At 37.7% G+C, this 18,123-nt stretch overlaps 1 protein-coding gene across 8 annotated transcripts in view; it reads left to right on the top strand.

Annotated features, from left to right (window-relative positions):
- Positions 1 to 18,123, top strand: part of FBXW11 (F-box and WD repeat domain containing 11) — a 101,154-nt gene that overhangs the window by 30,380 nt on the left and 52,651 nt on the right. For 4 of the 8 annotated variants that reach the window (XM_081035507.1, XM_081035506.1, XM_081035511.1 and 1 more), the window contains one exon: positions 6,874 to 6,975. The exons of the other annotated variants lie outside the window; for them this stretch is intronic. In XM_081035507.1, coding sequence (XP_080891633.1) covers positions 6,874 to 6,975 — 102 coding nt within the window. The remainder of the gene's footprint in view (positions 1 to 6,873; positions 6,976 to 18,123) is intronic. 8 annotated transcript variants of the gene reach the window in all.

Here is an 18,123-nt window from a genome sequence, read left to right as displayed (position 1 = left end):
TTTTAAATAAATAGTGGGGTTTAAGGAAAGTTTGGGCTGTGGCTTTGTTTGAGTCCTGATCCCACTACTGTTTTGCTGTGTTTGAATCTCTATAACTTGGCAGATAGCAAACTTCAGTTTTCCTCATTCTTATCCTTTTTTTTCTCCTTCTACTGCCTCCTCCTCCCCATGCCCTTTCTTCCTTTAACATATATTCTAGCTTGAAAATACTCTTACTGTGTATTATCTATAAATATATAGTTCTACAATACAGTTGCTAAGAATTTAAATATTTTAACTTTTTTAGTTACATGTACATGGTTAGTGTCAAATTCTGTTATAATAAAAACCATTATAAGGAAAAGAAAGTTGTTTACACATTAAGTGAGTGGACCAGTATTCAGTTCTTTAAACGGCTTTGGAAAATGCCTTTAAATTGTGAATTAACTTTTTTTTTTTTACAACCTGATTATTGTATTCTGATTCTTGGTTTTAAAAACAAATTATTTTGGTGAGAGTTTGCTATTTCTTATAGATTGCCATCAAACATTTTAACAGCAGAAGCCTAGGTTCTGAATCTTTTAAAAGCTCTGTGGCCCTGTTTTCATTACAACTGCTTGTTGCAAAACAAGTGTTGAGAATTCAAACACAACATGGTAGTCCATAATTTGGAATCACTTTAAGGCTTGCTTTATTTGTTCTGAGGTAAGGACAGCCACCAACAGAAACCGAATGGATATTCCCCAGCTTGCACACCTAGGTTTAGAAAGCTCGAGTTAACACAGTCTGCTTGAGCCCACCTGCTGGGTGATTCTTCTGAACCAAATCCCCACTCCTGGACAGAGATTCCCAGTGGAGAGGATGCTATCACCAAATGGTTACCATAAAATGGGTCTTTTATTTCACTCCTGTATCTGGTAGCCCCCTTTCATTATCATGGAGCTCTTTGTTGGATATCCTGTCAGTAGGGCATGGTGGAAAAAAGAACCTAGACTAGTGTGAAAATTGACTGTAGACATGTGCTTCCAAAGGTAAGTGCAGGCACTGTTTGTAGCCCATCTGAAAGAAATGTGCATTGGTTGTAAACCAAAAACAGGAGACTGTTTTGTAGGTTATCTAAGAGATTTACCTGCACTGCACACCTTTCATCTTAAAACGATAGAAAAAGAAGAGCAAATTAAAGCCAAATTAGGAAGATGAGAGAAAATAGTACAAATAAGCGGGGAAATGAATGAAGTAACTTGGCTTATCTTTCTCACTAATGTCGAAGAGAAAACATCTAGCCTAAGAGAAAGCTTATAAGAGTTTATTTGAGCCAAACTGACGACAGTTGCCAGGAAGCAAAATCTCAATGGATTGAGAAAATGCTCCATAAATGGCGGTTTGCAGTTTATTTTATATGTAGAATCAAAGAGAGGAGGGTTACATGAAATCCACTGGTGGTAGATTCAGGGGGTTGGAGAAAGCAAAGCAGGGAAATATCTGGGATTGAATAAAAGTAAATTGGAGAGACAGGTACTTATTTTACATAGGTGGGCACAGGACAGTTAATAGTTCACTTTTTACAGCACATAGAGATAGTAATCGGGTAACAAGAATAACTATGAGGGATTCTAGTTTCCTGCTCTGGTCCGGAAAAAGGGAGTACTGACATTCCAGGGGCATGTTATCCTAGGTGCAAAAAGACAATTGACAGGCTCACTTAAGGTAGAGACTGACCTTTGTCAAGGAAGCTACAGGCTAAAGATGTGACTTCCCTGCCATGGCCCACCTTAGTTAGGAATTTTTATGTCCACGCCATCCTATGTGGTTATTTTCAGTCTTCTGAGCGTGCCAGGTTTAACCCGTGGGGCCCTTTTCCGTCCACATGTCTCTTCAACATGCTTCACTCCAGCTGCCAAGAGTCATTCCTCTGCTTAAGACATTTTAATAGTTGTGTCATCGTTGCCTCTAGCAGTGGTTTGAATATTAAAGTTTTTGGTGTCTCACTTGAAGGAATTAAAAGATTCAAGACACTCTTTATTATTTCACAATATCTGTAAAAACAGACATGATTTTTGTGCTACTTACTGCCTCTCTTTATCGTTGAGTTACTATTGAGCAGACTTCTTTTCTCTCTATTCTTGTATGTGGCAAACGCTGTCCACATGTTCTAGTAAACGGAGGATCTTTCTTTGATGCTGGCTTGAGCTGGCTTAGTGGTAAGCTTTACCCCTTCTTCTTCATCAAAGCACCTCACGTCCACCCATGCCAGTGTGTTGCATGAACCACTGCTATCTCTTTGACAGATATTGTTGAAATGGGATCTATGCCGAGTTTCAGAAAAATGATCTTGTACACATTGAGAAAGTATTGGACTGCACATCTGGTAAGGATTGGCTGTTTACGGGTGAGCTATATAGCACACAGCGTAAGAGCTGTCGTCCTTCAGGATGAAGTCCCAAGTTCAATAGAATGGTATAGGGGAGACCGTAATTTGGCTCCCCTCTCTCAGCTTTCCTCATCTCCCATTTAAATACTTGAGGAATGCTAAATTCATTGCACGTCCTCGAATAAATAGGATGTGCCGTTTCATGTCTTTGCTCATTGGCTTTGCTTGTACTATTTATTCTGCCTAGAAGGGCTTTCTCTTTTTCCCTTGGCTACCTCCTACTCATCCTTTATGGCTTAGTTCAGGCATCCTCCTCATTTGGGTGGGTTAAGTCTGTTTGCGCGTGCGTGCATTTACACAGCACATTCTCCAGATTCCCTCCTGTGAGCTCCTGGGCTGGAGAGAATGGAGAGAATGTCTTAATTGCTTTTCTACCTACAGATAGATAAAAGTTCAGATGAGTTTTTTGTTGAGTAGTATTTAAGCCACTCAATTTGGTTATCTCAAGCATGATGATAAGAATTAGAAGAGGCTGGTAATGATTCTGTGGGAAGCGGTTTAAAGAAAAAATTTGTGGGATTAATAGAAAATCTATAATAAAGCATATTTCTAAATTAGGGTGACATTAGAGAGATGATTAGCATAAAATACCTCTCCCGATAGCTTTGAAAAGAATTGCCTCTTTGAGAAGGAATCAGGGCAGGATATTCAAAATAATCCCATCTAGAAACAGACCCAAAGTTAACTTTTGTGAGTTCTTCAAGCCAGCCAATCAGAAGACAAGGTGCCTGCGACCAGTTTTTTTTCCTTTTGATTTGTGGTTCCTATGGCAATATGAAGAGAGCCTAGGACATTTCTCTCCTACCTCTTTTAATAACTTTCTGCTTTTGAAAAATGTCAAAAGCTATTATTCTTGTCTATACTGACTTACATGGTGTTTCTCAGCATGGTGGCCCTAATTTTGGTTTGTGATTATACAGTGGATATGATAAAATTAATGAATACTGCCAGTTCAATTGACTAATGTTATTTTCTTTGGCTATAGAACCTACAAATATAATCAGTCCAGTCGGGTGTTTGCTAATATTAAGACCCCGTCTGAATTATTTCCTGTTCTCTGTGAACAGTCGTAAATCAGAATACTGGTCATTACAAGCAGCTAAATATGACATTATAATGAACATTTCTTGGGGGTTTTCCACCCCTGAAGGGCCTCCCTTACGTATCCCCATTGTGATTTCCCTGGGTTTCTCTTGAGCTGGAGGCTGAAGTCTCAAAAGGAAAGAGGCTTAGTTTGTATTGTTAGCTTAATAAGTAGGTCAATAAGTATCTGTTAGAATTGGTAAATATCCAAGGTATCAGTTTAAGTTCTTCAGATATATTTAACAATGAGATAGTGTTCCAGAAGTTTAAAGATAGATGACTCTTAGCTCAGAGAGACAGACAGACAGACAGACAGAGACACAACAGTCTTGTGAATATAGCCAATATGAAGAAATCTGCATTATTCAGTTAAAGAATGATGGATAATAGTTATTCCACAGTAGTCAGCATGGGTTTCCAACTAGGTCCCTGAATTTAAAATTCAAGGATCAGTTACTCTGTTTTAACGCTCTTAGGTTGATAAATGTGGAACTTTTATTTTTATCCATTATTTTCAAATCAAATCAATGCCCTCTTGGTCCATTGGACCTGAGGGAAACCTTGTTTACACCAGCAGTATAGCCTTCCTTACTGAAAGATGGGTGTATTTCCTAGAATGACATTTTCTGTTGAGTAAAGACTTTTTCAGCATTGCGGTTGGTTGCAGCTTCAGGGTAATGGCGTGTGAAAGTAGGGCGGTTCTATACCTTTTATAAACACTGGCGTCACTCTTTATATCCACAGTGTCTGTCAGGGATATTACAAAGATTAATTCTTGAAAATTAGACTCGCAAAGGGTCCTTTAAAAATGTCTTCCTGAATATACAAGTTCAATATCAAGCTTTTAAACACTTACAATAAACAGTTAATATTTTGAAAGTAAGTTCTTAGAACTTTCTTAAGTGCTCAAAGTTTTCTTTACGTTGTTTTCCCTAGTTTTTAAAGTATGGATTAGATTGTTAGGAAACCCTGGGAGATCATCACTGGCCTTCTTTGGGCTTTCGTGTCTTCATTTGTAAAATCAGGGGTGGAAGTTTGAACTAAACGGTCTTCCAATTCTCACAGTCTCTGATTCTTTGATTTATTAAATGTGAAAATTTGTGTGTGTTTTTTTTCCTTTTTTAAGTTTAGGACCACAAGTTATTAGCAGAATCTAATCAGGGTACAGTGTACCTTACGCTTTCATGTTTTTTACCCTTTGAGACAAATAAATACATATTAAACCTTGCAGAGGGTACCTGTTTTTACTGAATAATTCAAAATTGATTTGTAGGTGAGCTTTGGTGTTAATTTGGTGTTCGTTGCGAATGCAAGTGTAATCCTTAAAACTCTGTTCTCAGATCTGAGTAATTTTGTGATGTGGGTAGCTACAAAGATTCCAAGAAGGAATTGAAATTGAACTCAGGTGTTGGGAGTTTATTTAAATCAAATAATCTGTGTAATCTATGTACACATATGTACTGTGCCTGGGCCTTTTCTCTGTGCATCTACTTCTGATAACATCCTGATGTGTTTTAATAAGCATTTGCTGGATATCTCTGGATAGAGAGAGTTTTGTTGTAATGGGAAGTTTGCTTAGAGCCAGACAGGATTCACTTTAGTTCTAAATCTGCCATCACTTAGCCCTTGTTCTCTTGCACCGGGGATGAGTTGCTATTTCAACAAATCCAGCCCTCCTTTCCCGATCCTCGGTTTTCTCATCTGTAAAATGGAAATAATACTTGTCTTACAAGGGTTTTGTGAGGGTTTACTGTGTCAGCTGCCTAGCATACAAAAGAGCTTGACAAATGGCAGCTGCTTTCATTATATTATACAAACATTTATTCAGCATCTTTTGTGGCACTCTGAAAGTGTTGAGAGTGACAAAATACGTGTGCCTGGAGTGTCATTGATACACTTATACTGTATTGGCTATGGTGAGCTTTGGAATAAAGGCACATATTGGAAATGTATGGCCCTTTCATTGTTACCAAAAAGTGGCTTGGTTTTCGTATTCCATTCGATTCCTCTGGTTTTGTATTCTTTAACTGCCTTTTCTAAATAATCTCAGTACTCTAGTTAGTTACATTATAGGTGAGCTGTAACTAGCAAGTGGCAGGCGCTGGATGGGAACCCAGGTCTATCTGATTTCAAGCATAGCAGTCTTTGTACATATTCCAGTTGGGGTGACCATAGCATTTATTTACCAAACCAGAACACGTTTGAGAGTGAAAATTATGCTGGGACAACAAGTGTAAACCTGGACTGTCCCAAGAAAATGAGGATATCTGACCATCCTACTTGCAGCTAGGATAAGCAAGTTTATGAGTTTGGGTCAAATACTTCTGTATTTTGGTTAAACCCAAACACCACCTTCAGTTTTTTTTGCATGATTATTGATTTTGCCGTAGTAAATTAATTGACCTTAGATCTGAAAAAGTACTTATTGCATACCATAAATAATCTAATGGTTTTAAAATACTAGCCATAATGCGCATGTTTACATTTTACCTTTTTTTCTTAATTCCCCGAAAACCAGCAAGCTTTTAAAAGAGAACGGGAATAGGTAAATTAAAAAAGCGTTTAATTCTTGCTCATGTCAAATGCACTTTGTAAACAAATTCCAAAATGAAAACTATGATATATTTTTTTTCCTTTGGGAAGTTAGAGATGTGGATGACACTGAAAATCAGATAAGTTTTTAATCAGCTCTTTTCTATTTCCTGTATCTGTCAATCTATCTTTCTTGTTCCTTTTGCCTTGTGACTTTAGGTCTCCTGTGATTTTTATTTAGGGAAGTGCAAAACTGTACCCACATAGTGAAAATTCAGGTGCCTCTTTTTACAGTAGAGGCATCATAGTCTTGTGGGACATATGTGGATTTTAATAGCAGATAAACCAGTTTGGAATCCTGCCCCCCGCTGCTTGTCCTTGCAAATGACTGAAGCTCTGAGCCTCGGTTTCCTTACACTGTGGTGTGGGAATTAGAGGACACAGTTAAAGCGCCTGGCACGTCGTTGGTGATGTATTGATGGCAATTATAATTATATGACAGAGACCAGAAACTGTTACTTTTATGAAGCTACAGGCACAGTCTCACCACGAATCTTGTTTTGCACCCAAACTTTCACAGTTCCCTTTAGCGGGGGTTTAATCATTCTCCCCCTCTTGATTCTGGTCACGGTGTCCAGAGGAATTAGTGGTTGGCAGCAGAAACCTTTGACTAGGACAGAAAGTGGGGCCTCTCCCAAGGTGTAAGTCGTCTGTGACCACCACCCCTGACCCCCAAACTGCCACGCGTGCTCCCCCGCCCGACTAACATTCAAGTTGCCTGTGTGAAGGAGTGATTTGTTGCGGCCTCTAACTGCTTCTTCTCTTCCTTCCTTTTTGTCATCCTGCAGTGTTCTGTGCCAAGGTCTTTGTGGCTAGGCTGCGCCAACCTGGTAGAGAGCATGTGCGCACTGAGTTGCCTGCAGAGCATGCCCAGTGTCAGATGTCTCCAGGTGCCTCTCTTCTTTCTTGTTGTAAATGTGTTTTTTACGTATGCCATGAACATGTGTTGAAACTTGCAGTAGTGTGTTTAATCCAATGTTAAGTCTGCTAAATGTTCTGTGTAACCCTCTGCTTTCCTCCAGCCTGGGTGCCACACGGCGGAGTTTAGTACCCAGAGGGCCCCTTCTGAGCAGATGGGTCTTCGGCTGGGCCCTGTTCTGCGCCTCTTTTTCTGCTCCTGCTTTTTATTCTCTCCCCCCCGACCTCGAAGTTGTGATTCTCACGTTTAACAGTTGTGCATGTGCCCAAAAAACCTTGACGTTTTCCATTTGGCTACTTTTAACAGTTCTTTGTTGAGTTGGGAGGGTTTTATAATTAAACTGGTGGTTTTTCTATTTGGAAACTCATCTTTTTGGCTTGCTTTCTCTCCCTCCTTCAACAAGGGAGCGGGGAGAAAGTACTAATGGAATAAAGCCTCAAATTGAAGTTTATAAAGCTCGCAGCTTTATGCTGCCAGTGACTGACTGTCAGTTTGGACCACTTCCCAAAGGCCAGATCTGACACCTGTCCTCTGGGTCCACCCAGTTTTCCAGGCCCCGGGCCGGCAGAGAATTCCACAGATAAAAGTAAAACTTTTGGGGGTGGGGGGTGGGGAAGGGTTGCTCAGAAAAAAAAAAAATATCTGTTAGCAGGAGTGCAGCTGGCCTGATCTCACTGGGACAGATTCTACGAGTGCCAAGGCAGAAAACATTGTGGCTTTATTGGGGAAGCTCTGTTTAGAGAAAGCATGTCTTTAATTAAGTATGGTTTCAGTGGCAGTATTCAGTTTTCATCACTGCATATCCCAGACAGTTTGATATATCTTGAAAAAGCATGATTAAATTCCCGGCATCCTGTCGAGACTGTCGTGTTTTAGGGAAACGCTAAAAATCCGGAAATGAGTTAGAGAGATACTGATGGCATGGGTGACGTGACTGTTCTCAAGGTTATCTTTCTATTCATGGCACAGTCTTCAAATGGAGCTGAGGAGCCAGGAAGGAGGACAGTTTCCTTCTTATTGGAACTGTGCCTTTTATTTACATGGTGGCAAACATTTTGAGTAGCATCGGTGTGGCTATTGATTCAAATTATGTTAGCGCACGGTGCTGGAATGTCACCAACACAGTTAGCTAGAGAATGCATTCAGTGTGAGATCCGGTTGTCTTGGCGTCTCTATAGAAAGGTGGGTTATAACTCTCAGGCGCAGGGAGGCTCCCGTGTCATGGATATTTTATCTTTGGGAAGCCAGCTTCTCTGGCTGCGATGTAACTGGAACAAAAATGGCCTTGAAGTAGCTGTCCTTGCATGTGCTCTCCTTGGTGCTAAACAATGGGTATTTGCATGTAGTCATACTGTACGTATTTGTCTCTATTTTTCTGAAAACACTTACTTGGACGTTACCGTTGCTTTTTAGTGGGCTGATCCAGTTTTCCCCAGAAATTTAAGGTGGGGAAGAATTATAGTTGTTACTGAGGTCTGTTAAGTGCAGACTCTTTTTATTGCATTCGGTTAACAGTTGCCCAATGGAAGGCATTGTTCCATATATTTCTGTAACAGTATTGTGAATTCTTGAGGTGGGGTGAGTGGGAGGAAGTGTGGGCTCCTACCTATCTGAAAATGGAAACCCAAATGTGTTCAAGGTTCGTTTTTTGACTCATCTCTCCCAGTGAAAATAATTTAAGAGAGAAAATAGAAATTTTGTCTTGACTGTACCTTGACATAAGGTGAAATATTGAATAATAGGCACTGAAATGTGAATGGAGCAAATGTTTATCGAGGTGTAGAGGGATTTTGTTTACTTAGGTTTTTATTTTCTTTAGTGTATAATTGAGAACATATAGCACAGTAAAATGACATACGTACTCAGCAGGTTGGAATGAGCATATCATCACTGTTTAGTTCCATTTGTGAATGGAAAATAAACGTGTATTAATGAGACCTCTTCTGTTACAGATTTTACATATTATTTCAACACCAGTGTTCCTCCTCTCTACCTCCAGGCTCCAACCTGTGCTAAAATTTAATGCCTTAATTTGGGTTTGAGCTTTCCAAAAATGCCTGTTGGGTCTATGCTGCCTCTTTGGTTTATCCCAAAGATGACTCTTGCTTGATATTGCCCGCCTCTCAGCAAGCCCATTGTAAGCGGGCCCCAGATGACAAGATCAGGCTCCCTGAAAAGCCTGGTTGGCTTCGCTTGGACTCCTGAGCTGTGGGAAAGGGTCCCCTTACAATGATCCCATTGGACCCTTGGACAGTTGAAACCTTAGCCAGTTAGCCTCTCCATATGGCTGAATGAATGTATTTCCTGAAAAGCAGGAGTAAACGTGTAGATGCCTTTAGGCATAATGCAGTCCCTCTAGTTTTGACCATTTGTGAGAAGGGAAAAATCTTAAGAAGTAAAAATCATTTACTTCAATAAAACTGTTAAAAAAAAAAATCACTCACCACCAGCTTACTTGGTATTTCACATATATATGAGTTTCATGATAATCATGTGAGGTGGGTGTTCTTACCCCATTTTTCAGCTGTGGAAACTGAGTCTCAGATGATATGTGTGATTAATACTTACATAGCTGTGAAGTGGTGTAATTGGCATTTGAAACCCAGATTTGCCTGATTCCAAAATTGGTTTTCTTTCCTTTATACTGCAATGCTACTATTTCTAGAGTTTTCCATCTTAGTTTTGTTTCTGAAAACTTTACTATTAATATCTGGTGTATAGCTTGTGTAGTCAATTATTTATTTGAAAATAAATAAAGAAATACCTGCCAGATATCTATAGGGGGAAAAAGTTGCAGTCCTTTTGCCAAAATGAGCCCGCTGAATCTTAAAACCAGTGAATGTCTTTTCTGCAGATTTAATTCCATGACTGTTTATTGAGCATGTGGTATGTACCAGGCCTATACTGGTGCCGGGCATATACAGACCAGTTCCTGCTCTCAAGGAGCCTATTGTAATAATCAGACCTTTTGAACAAAAATCCAGACTGAACCACATATGGAAACGAAGTGAGAGAGAGAGAAAGAGAGAGAGAGTGAGGGAACACTCTGACGTTAGCCAAACCTATGTATGCTTTTTAAAAAATGTGAATGAATTTAAACTAGGAAAACCCTCAGTATTTTTCAGAATAGTTCAACTGGAGTACTGATATCTGTGAACGAAGCTGAACTGAATAATATTTCAGTTGTTTCAGATATCTAGATTCCACCGGTTGAAGGTTACATCAGACAATCAAGAGTTCAGATCATGTAGAGAATTTGCTAGGACTCCAAATCTCCTATGGCACAAGAGTAATAAAAATGTTAATAGTGTTTATCATTTATTTTCTACCTTCCATATGTCGGGCTCTAGGCACAAAGTTATCTCATTTAATCCTTTATGGAGAAGTTATCTATCATGCCCTTTTTTTTTTTGTATATGAAGTTGAATTGACCGGCCTAAGTTTACACTTTTATTTAAGTGGCAGAACTGGGTAATGAACCGAGGTCTGGATAACTGCAAAGCCAGGGATTTTTGTCACCATCTGTAGTGACATTAATTTGGCAACTGCCATTTTTAGGTTGAAACAAATTCCTCTACATTTTTAGTGTTAAAAGCTTAACGCTACTGTACCCGAATGCAGAGGTTCCGTGTACTGGCCGACCAATTTCTTGGGAATGCCATCTTCAAGCTCTCTGCTGGGGAGAATGTTAATAAGCTTTTTTTTTTTTTTTTTTTAGAGGGTAGGTAGGACTGGTTACTCGGAATGACAGCGGATCATGTGAATAAGGTTTTAGTGCCTTCTGCCTAGCTCCAGTGGAATAGAGCTGGGCAGTGATACAACTTCTTGACAGCTGTCTTTCCAGTTTCTTTTCTTACTTTCGGTATGTACAGTGAACCGCAGTGGTTTGAGAACACTGGTGTTGGAACTTATCAGAGATACCAACATAAGAGGCTATTTTTTAGAGCAGGGAGGTAGCTTCGTAGAAAGAATCCTGGTTGTGGTGCATACAAACTTCAATTCTTGTCTTGTGCCTGCTGTTTCATAGCTCTGTAACACTAGGCAAGTTGCTTTACTTTCCCAAACCTCAGTTTCCTCATCCTTAAAAATGGAGGTAGTTTTTATCTACCTACAGGGTTTTGTAGATGCAGATAACAGCCATCTCTCTTACTGATTGCCTACTGTTGAGGGGAAGAAAATCCATTTCTTTCATTGGTTGCTCCTGTTCCCTATTCAAGAAGGAATTCCAGTCCTACAGTCTTCAATTCCAGGGGGGTAAGGATAAGAAAAAAGACTGTGTGTATGATTGATATGGTCCCTACTGTCAGATAGTCTCCTATTGTTCACGGCCTGTCTCCTTTAGGTCAGACATGACTGTTCCAACTCACTGCCTTTCTCTCTTTTCTAACGACCATTGGAGAGTTCTCATTTCTTGTTGATTATCCTGTTGCCCTCGGGGGTTAATAACTGAGGGCTTGGAGTAACCTGTTGGGTTGTTCAGTGGTAGAGTCTGTAATACTTTGTGAACATTAAAAAAACATTTTTTCTCTATAAGAAATTTTACAAAATACAATGCCCCCCCTGCAAAATAATCCATTGGTAATCTCACTACTCATCACCACTCAGAGAGACATTTGTTGCTATTTTAGGGTCTGTCTACTTTCTGCCTGTTGGGCAGGGAGGAATCCATGAAATTGTGCAGGTTTTCTCTGTTATTATGGTGATGATAATGATTATACCAGTGGTGTTTTAAATACTCCATGGAACCCCACAGTTGACTCCAGAGTCACTAGAGAGGGCTTGGCATCCTGCCCCATCCTGCTTCTGCCTCGCCCAGAATAGCTCAGCATTTATCTGTTTTACTTAGCAGGGCCCGTAGAACTTTTTACATAAAATCTTTCTAGTATGAAAAATTTCAAACACACACAGATGAAGAAAAACATTCAACTCAACCTTGAGCAGTTTTTAAAATTATGCAATTTTTTAGTTCAACTTTCTCCTCCAAGTTTGTTTTTTTCTGGGGCATTTTAAAGCAAATCTAAGATGGCTTAAATAAAAAAGGAGTTTGACACATTACTGTTTTATGTCAGCATTTAAACCAGGTTCAAAGAATTTAAAATAATCCAACTGGTACTGAAGGTTATAAAAGACACATGAAGTCTCCTTTGACCCCAGGTCGTACTTGCCAGAGTTATCATGTACCAGTTTCCCATTATTCTTTTAGACAAGAGCTAAAAAAAAAAAAAAGAACCATATTACACATATTGTTTTTCAATTAGTGAAATTTTCAATTAATGTACATTTCCATATCAGCATATATAACCCTACTGTTTTATAGCTACAGTAATATTCCGACACATGGCTTTATCATTTGTTTAAAATATAGCCAGTTTCCTATTGAAGGAACTTTAGGCTATGGGTTTTTGTGGTTTTGTTGTTTTTTTTTTAAATCATAACTCTTTACTAATTTTGTTGAATGTATCTTTAGGCTTGCATGATTAAATTCTTAGAATAAATTCTTAGAAGTACAGTGCTTGGTCAAAGAATATCATTGTTGTATTATTCATTGTTTTCTGTATACAGGCAAGTTTAATTATTTCTCATCTCCCCCAATAGGTGTTAACAGTTAGTTGTCTACTGTTGCGTATTTGTTTTCTTTGTTCATAGGATATGTAACTCTACAATTATAGGGATCCCCTTTTTTCAGTAGGCAAAATGGGCTCACCCTAGAAAACCACACTGCAGCTTTACTTTCTTTACCAAACATTATATTGCAGACATGTCCCCAGATTTATAAAGTCTAACTCTTTCACCAATGGTACTTTTATTATCAGTAGATGGTAGAGGTGTTGGGGGTGAGGGAGAAGAGTACAGTTTTTGTTTTTAATTTTTTGAATTACAACGTATAGAAAAATGCAGAAATCTTAAGTGTGTACCTTAGTGATATATCATAAAGTGGGCAGTGCTTTATTTTGATAGGTATAGTTAAATTGTTTTTTTTGGAGGGTAAACCAATTTATAGTCCAGTCATTTCTATAAGCTCTGGATATCGTTTATTTAAAAATGTTTAAATTTTACTTTTAAAATATTAAAAATAGCCTACACTTGTTTGAAACTAAACCAATAATAAAAAGTGACAAATATTAACATGATGAATTAAGACTTTCTATCATTTTAAATCACTGCATAATATTCCATTTAATAGATATATTACTGATATTTAAGAAGCCCCCCCTTCTGTATGAAGATGGCTTTCAAGTTTTGAAACATTTTAAGTTAGTATGTTGAATAGAGCATTATTGGACCTAAGTCTTTGTATACTTCTGTGTTTATTTCCTTAGGTAAAAGACTGTGCACATTAAAATACTTTAGGTTGCTAAATAGCGCTTTTGAGAGGTGGGTCAAATTATACTCCTAAAAGCCGTGGATCAGAGTCCCTTTCCATATGCCCTTCATGGCATTGGCTATTTTAATCTTGTATTTCTTTGCCATTTTGATGGATGAAAATGTAAAAATAATGTTGTAATGTACATTACAACATTTGCTTGCTAGTGAGATGGAATATGCGTATTTATTTATTGGCCATTTCTAGTTCTTGTTTTATGAGTTATCTCTTCATACCTTATCTTCATTTGTCTATTGGTGGCTTTATTTTTTTTAATCTGATTTGTAGGGATTCTTTATATATTAAATATCGTAACTTATTGTAAATGTTTTCCCCTGTTTGACATTTGTTTTTCCATTTTGTTTATAATGTGTTTTGCCTTGAAGAAAGTTTTGACAGAAATGTTTACTTTTTATGTTGTCATACGTATTCCTTTCCTTTACCATTCCTCTAGTGGTTTACAGCTCTATGTTTTGCATTTAATTCCTTCCGTTTTTCTGTAATTTATATTGGTATGTGCTCTGAGTTAGAGATCCACTTCTTTCTAAACTGCTGGTCTCTTTTCTGTATACCATTCACTGATCTAGGTTTTTCCCATTGATTTGAAATCATGTGCTCCTGTTTCACTTCCTTGTATCCAGTGATGCCCACTGCCAGGAGTCTCTTTCCAGCTGTAGCTATCTTGATTTCCCCAGTATCATCATCAGTCATCAACCTCTGTACGCTTGTGATCCCCATGCTGTCTCATACTGTCTTTGAAATCCAATGCGAGGCTAGTTTCAAAGTGTCTCGTTCATGATGACAGGCTTTGAAAGTTCAGTGTCAAACAAGATTCGTTTTTCTAAAAGTGATTTTTCTCTGTTTTTATTATGAATTGGGAAAAAATTAAATCATTTCCATGTCAAATTTTCTTCAAACAGGGTGACTTGGTGATCAAGTAAATTCATATTTTGTTGAGTTCTGATGCTAGCACAATGCCTGACATATAGTAGCAGCACTTAGGAAATCACATGTATTTCCTAAGGCAGAGCAGCTCTGCTTTGGGAAAATTAAAACTAAAAACGGGTTTTACTACCAGTTCTTATTTATGGTTTCCAAAACAGTACATATGATGGATAAGGTTTAACAGTGTAATTCGAAAATAGAGAAAAGCGGGTAAATGGGATTCAGACCACATTAGAAGATGTCTTTTTATTAGGTTGGTGCAAAAGTAATTGTGATTTTTGCAATTATTTTTAACCTTTTAAACCGCAATTACTTTTGCACCAACCCAATACATTTTCAACAAGTGTGATACACCTCAAATTAATATAAGACCCGATCTTATTTTACTATCATATAAGACGGGGTCTTATATGATATAATATAAGATCGTGTCTTATGTTAATTTTTGCTCCAAAAGACGCGTTAGAGCTGATTGTCCAGCTAGGTCTTATTTTCGCGGAAACAGGGTACCAATGTTTGTTATGTTGCTTGTAAAATGCTGGTTTTTATACATGTCTGTTGATTTATAGTTTTGTTTATGAGTGTAACTCTTTTTCCTTATAAAAATTTTAGATAGTAAGGAAGTATAGAGAAGGAATTAACCATTCAGCCATAATCTCAGTTTATTTTAGTATCTATTCTTTATTTTTACTTCTGATATTTTATTTCTGTATAAATATTTGTATATACTTTTGTTTGTTTATATATAGGCTCATACTCTATATACGGAATTATAACCCAATTTTTACCAATATGGTTCATATTGGTAAACTTAGGTCTACATTTTTAATAACGGTAGACTTTATTGTCTGAGTATACAATAATTTAGCTAGTTTCTCATGGATGGGCATTAACATCATTAAATTTTAGTGTATACTTATGATTAATTCCTTAGGTTGTATTATTCATTGGAAAAATTCTGAATCAAAAGATATGAACTTTCTTAAGGTTTTTAAACTTTGACCAAACATCAATCAAAAAGGTTATTCTAATTTACATTATTTATCTTCAGCAATATATGATTATAATAGAAATAAATGCCCAGTGTGGAAAACTGGAAAACATAGGGAACAACGAAGAAAAAATGAGTAAAACACCTAATATGTTAGGTAGTAATAAGTGCTTTGGTGACAAAGGAGGAATAGGGCACTCCAAAGTTTGGGGCTTCAATTCTGCATGAGATGCAAAGTCGTTAGGGAATTTTGACCAGAGGAACAATTTACCCGACTAACATGTTAACAAGATCTGTGGCTGCTATGTAGATACCATGTTTCCCCGAAAATAAGTCATAGCCGGACAGTCAGCTCTAATGTGCCTTTTGGAGCAAAAATTAATATAAAGCCTGGTATTATATTATGATATATTTATTATATATTGTATTATATTTATTATGTTATATTAAACCTGGTCTTATATTATAGTAAAATAAGACTGGGTCTTTTATCAATTTTTGCTCCAAAAGACGCATTAGAGCTCATTGTCCAACTAGGTCTCAATTTTGAGGAAACACAGTAATAGACTGAAGAGAGGAAGCAAGGAGACCAATTCTAAGGTTGATCAGTGTCATTAGTCAGAGTCCTCCGGAGAAGCAGAGCCAGTAGTAGATAGATATTTTAGAGCTTTGGCTCACGTGATTCTGGGGACTGGCTAGTTTGAAATTTGGGGCAAGTCAATAGGCCAGAAGCTCAGGTAGGATTTCTCTGTTGTAGTCTTGAGGCGGAATCTTTGCTCTCAAGGCTTTCAGCTTATTGGGTGAGGCCCACTTACGTTATAGAAGTTAATATGCTTTACGCAGAGTCTACTGATTATAATGTGATGAGATCTACAAAATACCCTCACAGCAACATCTAGACTAGTGCTTGACCAAACTGACTACCATTAGCACGGCCAAGTTGACATATAAAATTAATCATCAGAACTGTCGACTGAGAAGAAACCAAACTTTGGAGTTAGGGATACAAAATGGAAAAAGAGGCAGTTCATGACCAAGTAGAGTTTAAAGGTGAGTGGAACATTAGTAAAAATGCTATCAATCTTGGCAAGCCAGTATCATTTATATCACCAATATCTAACAAGCATTTAGATAGAAATGATTTGGACTTTGGAGTCTCTGGTATGGTCTGATGATAAAAATATGATATGTGTCTACTTGTGGTAACGAAATACTTGCAATGATTCTCCTACAGCATCTAGCACTCATTTTGTGGAAGAACCATACGCACGGAGAACTCAGTTAATGAACGCTTATGCCAGATACAATTACTAGGTTCTTTTCCATAGCTTATCGTTCTTAATTCTATGAACAACTTTATAACCTAGTTGCTATTATGTCTGTTTTATACATGAGAAAATTCAGATTCATAGAGTGATAGAGAGAAAGCTTGTGACTTGCCTAAGGGAACACATGTGCTGAGTGGCAAAGCCTGGATTTAAATCTAGTCTCTCTATTCCAATATACCTTACCTCCTCATAAAGTAGAAACTATTCTCAGAGAGATGATTATCTATATTTTAAGTTGTAAACAGAGTTTTTTAAATCTTAGGGCAATTACGCAACAGGAATGCTATTTATGTTTTTATATCAGTAGCTTACACAGTCAGGTCTCTTCTTTAGAGACTGTCTCTGACCCCCCAATCTAGACTAGCTTCCTGCTTTTTGCTCTGTTTTTTTTCACTCTGCTTTATTTTTTCTTCATAGCATTTAGCTCTGCCTGAAATTATATTCCATTTTTGTTTTTTTCTTCCTGTGTGCTGTCTTTCTCCCTTGGCAGAATCCAAGTTCCATGAGAAAGAGGGTCATGTTGTTCACTGCATGGTAAATACACCCGTTTTCTAGAATAGTTCCTGAGTAAACATAATAAATAAACTGGAATGTGGAGGAATGGCTGTTTCCCATCTTTGTTAGGAGTATATGGTGCAATGGTATTTGCTGTCACAGCCAGAACTGCTTTTTCTGAGTTCTTTGAAGCCAAGTATTCGTTGTGAGTTGAAAGAGTACCTTGAGTAAAAATTAATTTTGCTTTGAAGACCAGCTTGTATTTTTATTTTGCTTAAAAACATTCTCTTTTCTGATTATACAGTGCATGCATACTGTAAAATGGGATAAAGTGGAAAGAAAAATGAGAAATAATCTTCAATTTAGGGTGTGCCACTCAATATTTTGGCACACTTTTGGTTTTTAATCTATGCATGTTTTACGTAGTTGAGTACACACACACATGCGTGCACACAAACGTGCGCACACACAGAGTTGACCCTTGAACAACATGGACTTGATCTGCGCAGGTCCACTTACACATGAGATTTTTTCAATAAATACTGTTTTTGATCCGTGGTTTGGAGTCTGTGTGTGTGGAGGGTCAACTGTGTGCATTGCTCTCCACCATTTTCTGTATAGGTCTCGCGCGTCCTTGGATTTTGGTCCTGGAACCAATTGCCCGGCGGATACTGAGAGACAACTAAGTTTTTGTGAGGAGTCAAAAGTTATACCTGGACTTTGAACTGGTCAGCAGCACCCCTAACGCCTGCATTATTCAAGGGTCAACTGTAATTTTGTATGCTTTATTTTACTTCATGTGCTTTGTGCGCTTATTCAGGATGAATTAATGTTTCTCTGGCTAAAAATTTCTCATAACATAATTTGAAAGTACTATGTAATGTATTTCATGAACATCCCATTATTCATTTTTCTGAGTGCTTGGAATCTTCATTTTGAATTATTAAAAAACGAATCACATCTTTGTATATAAATCTTCGCCTTCATTTTGAATTA

The sequence above is a fragment of the Rhinolophus hipposideros genome (assembly GCF_964194185.1).
Source record: "Rhinolophus hipposideros genome assembly, chromosome: 23".
NCBI classification, from domain to species: Eukaryota; Metazoa; Chordata; class Mammalia; order Chiroptera; family Rhinolophidae; genus Rhinolophus; species Rhinolophus hipposideros.
This window is presented reverse-complemented; position numbering and strand designations above follow the sequence as displayed.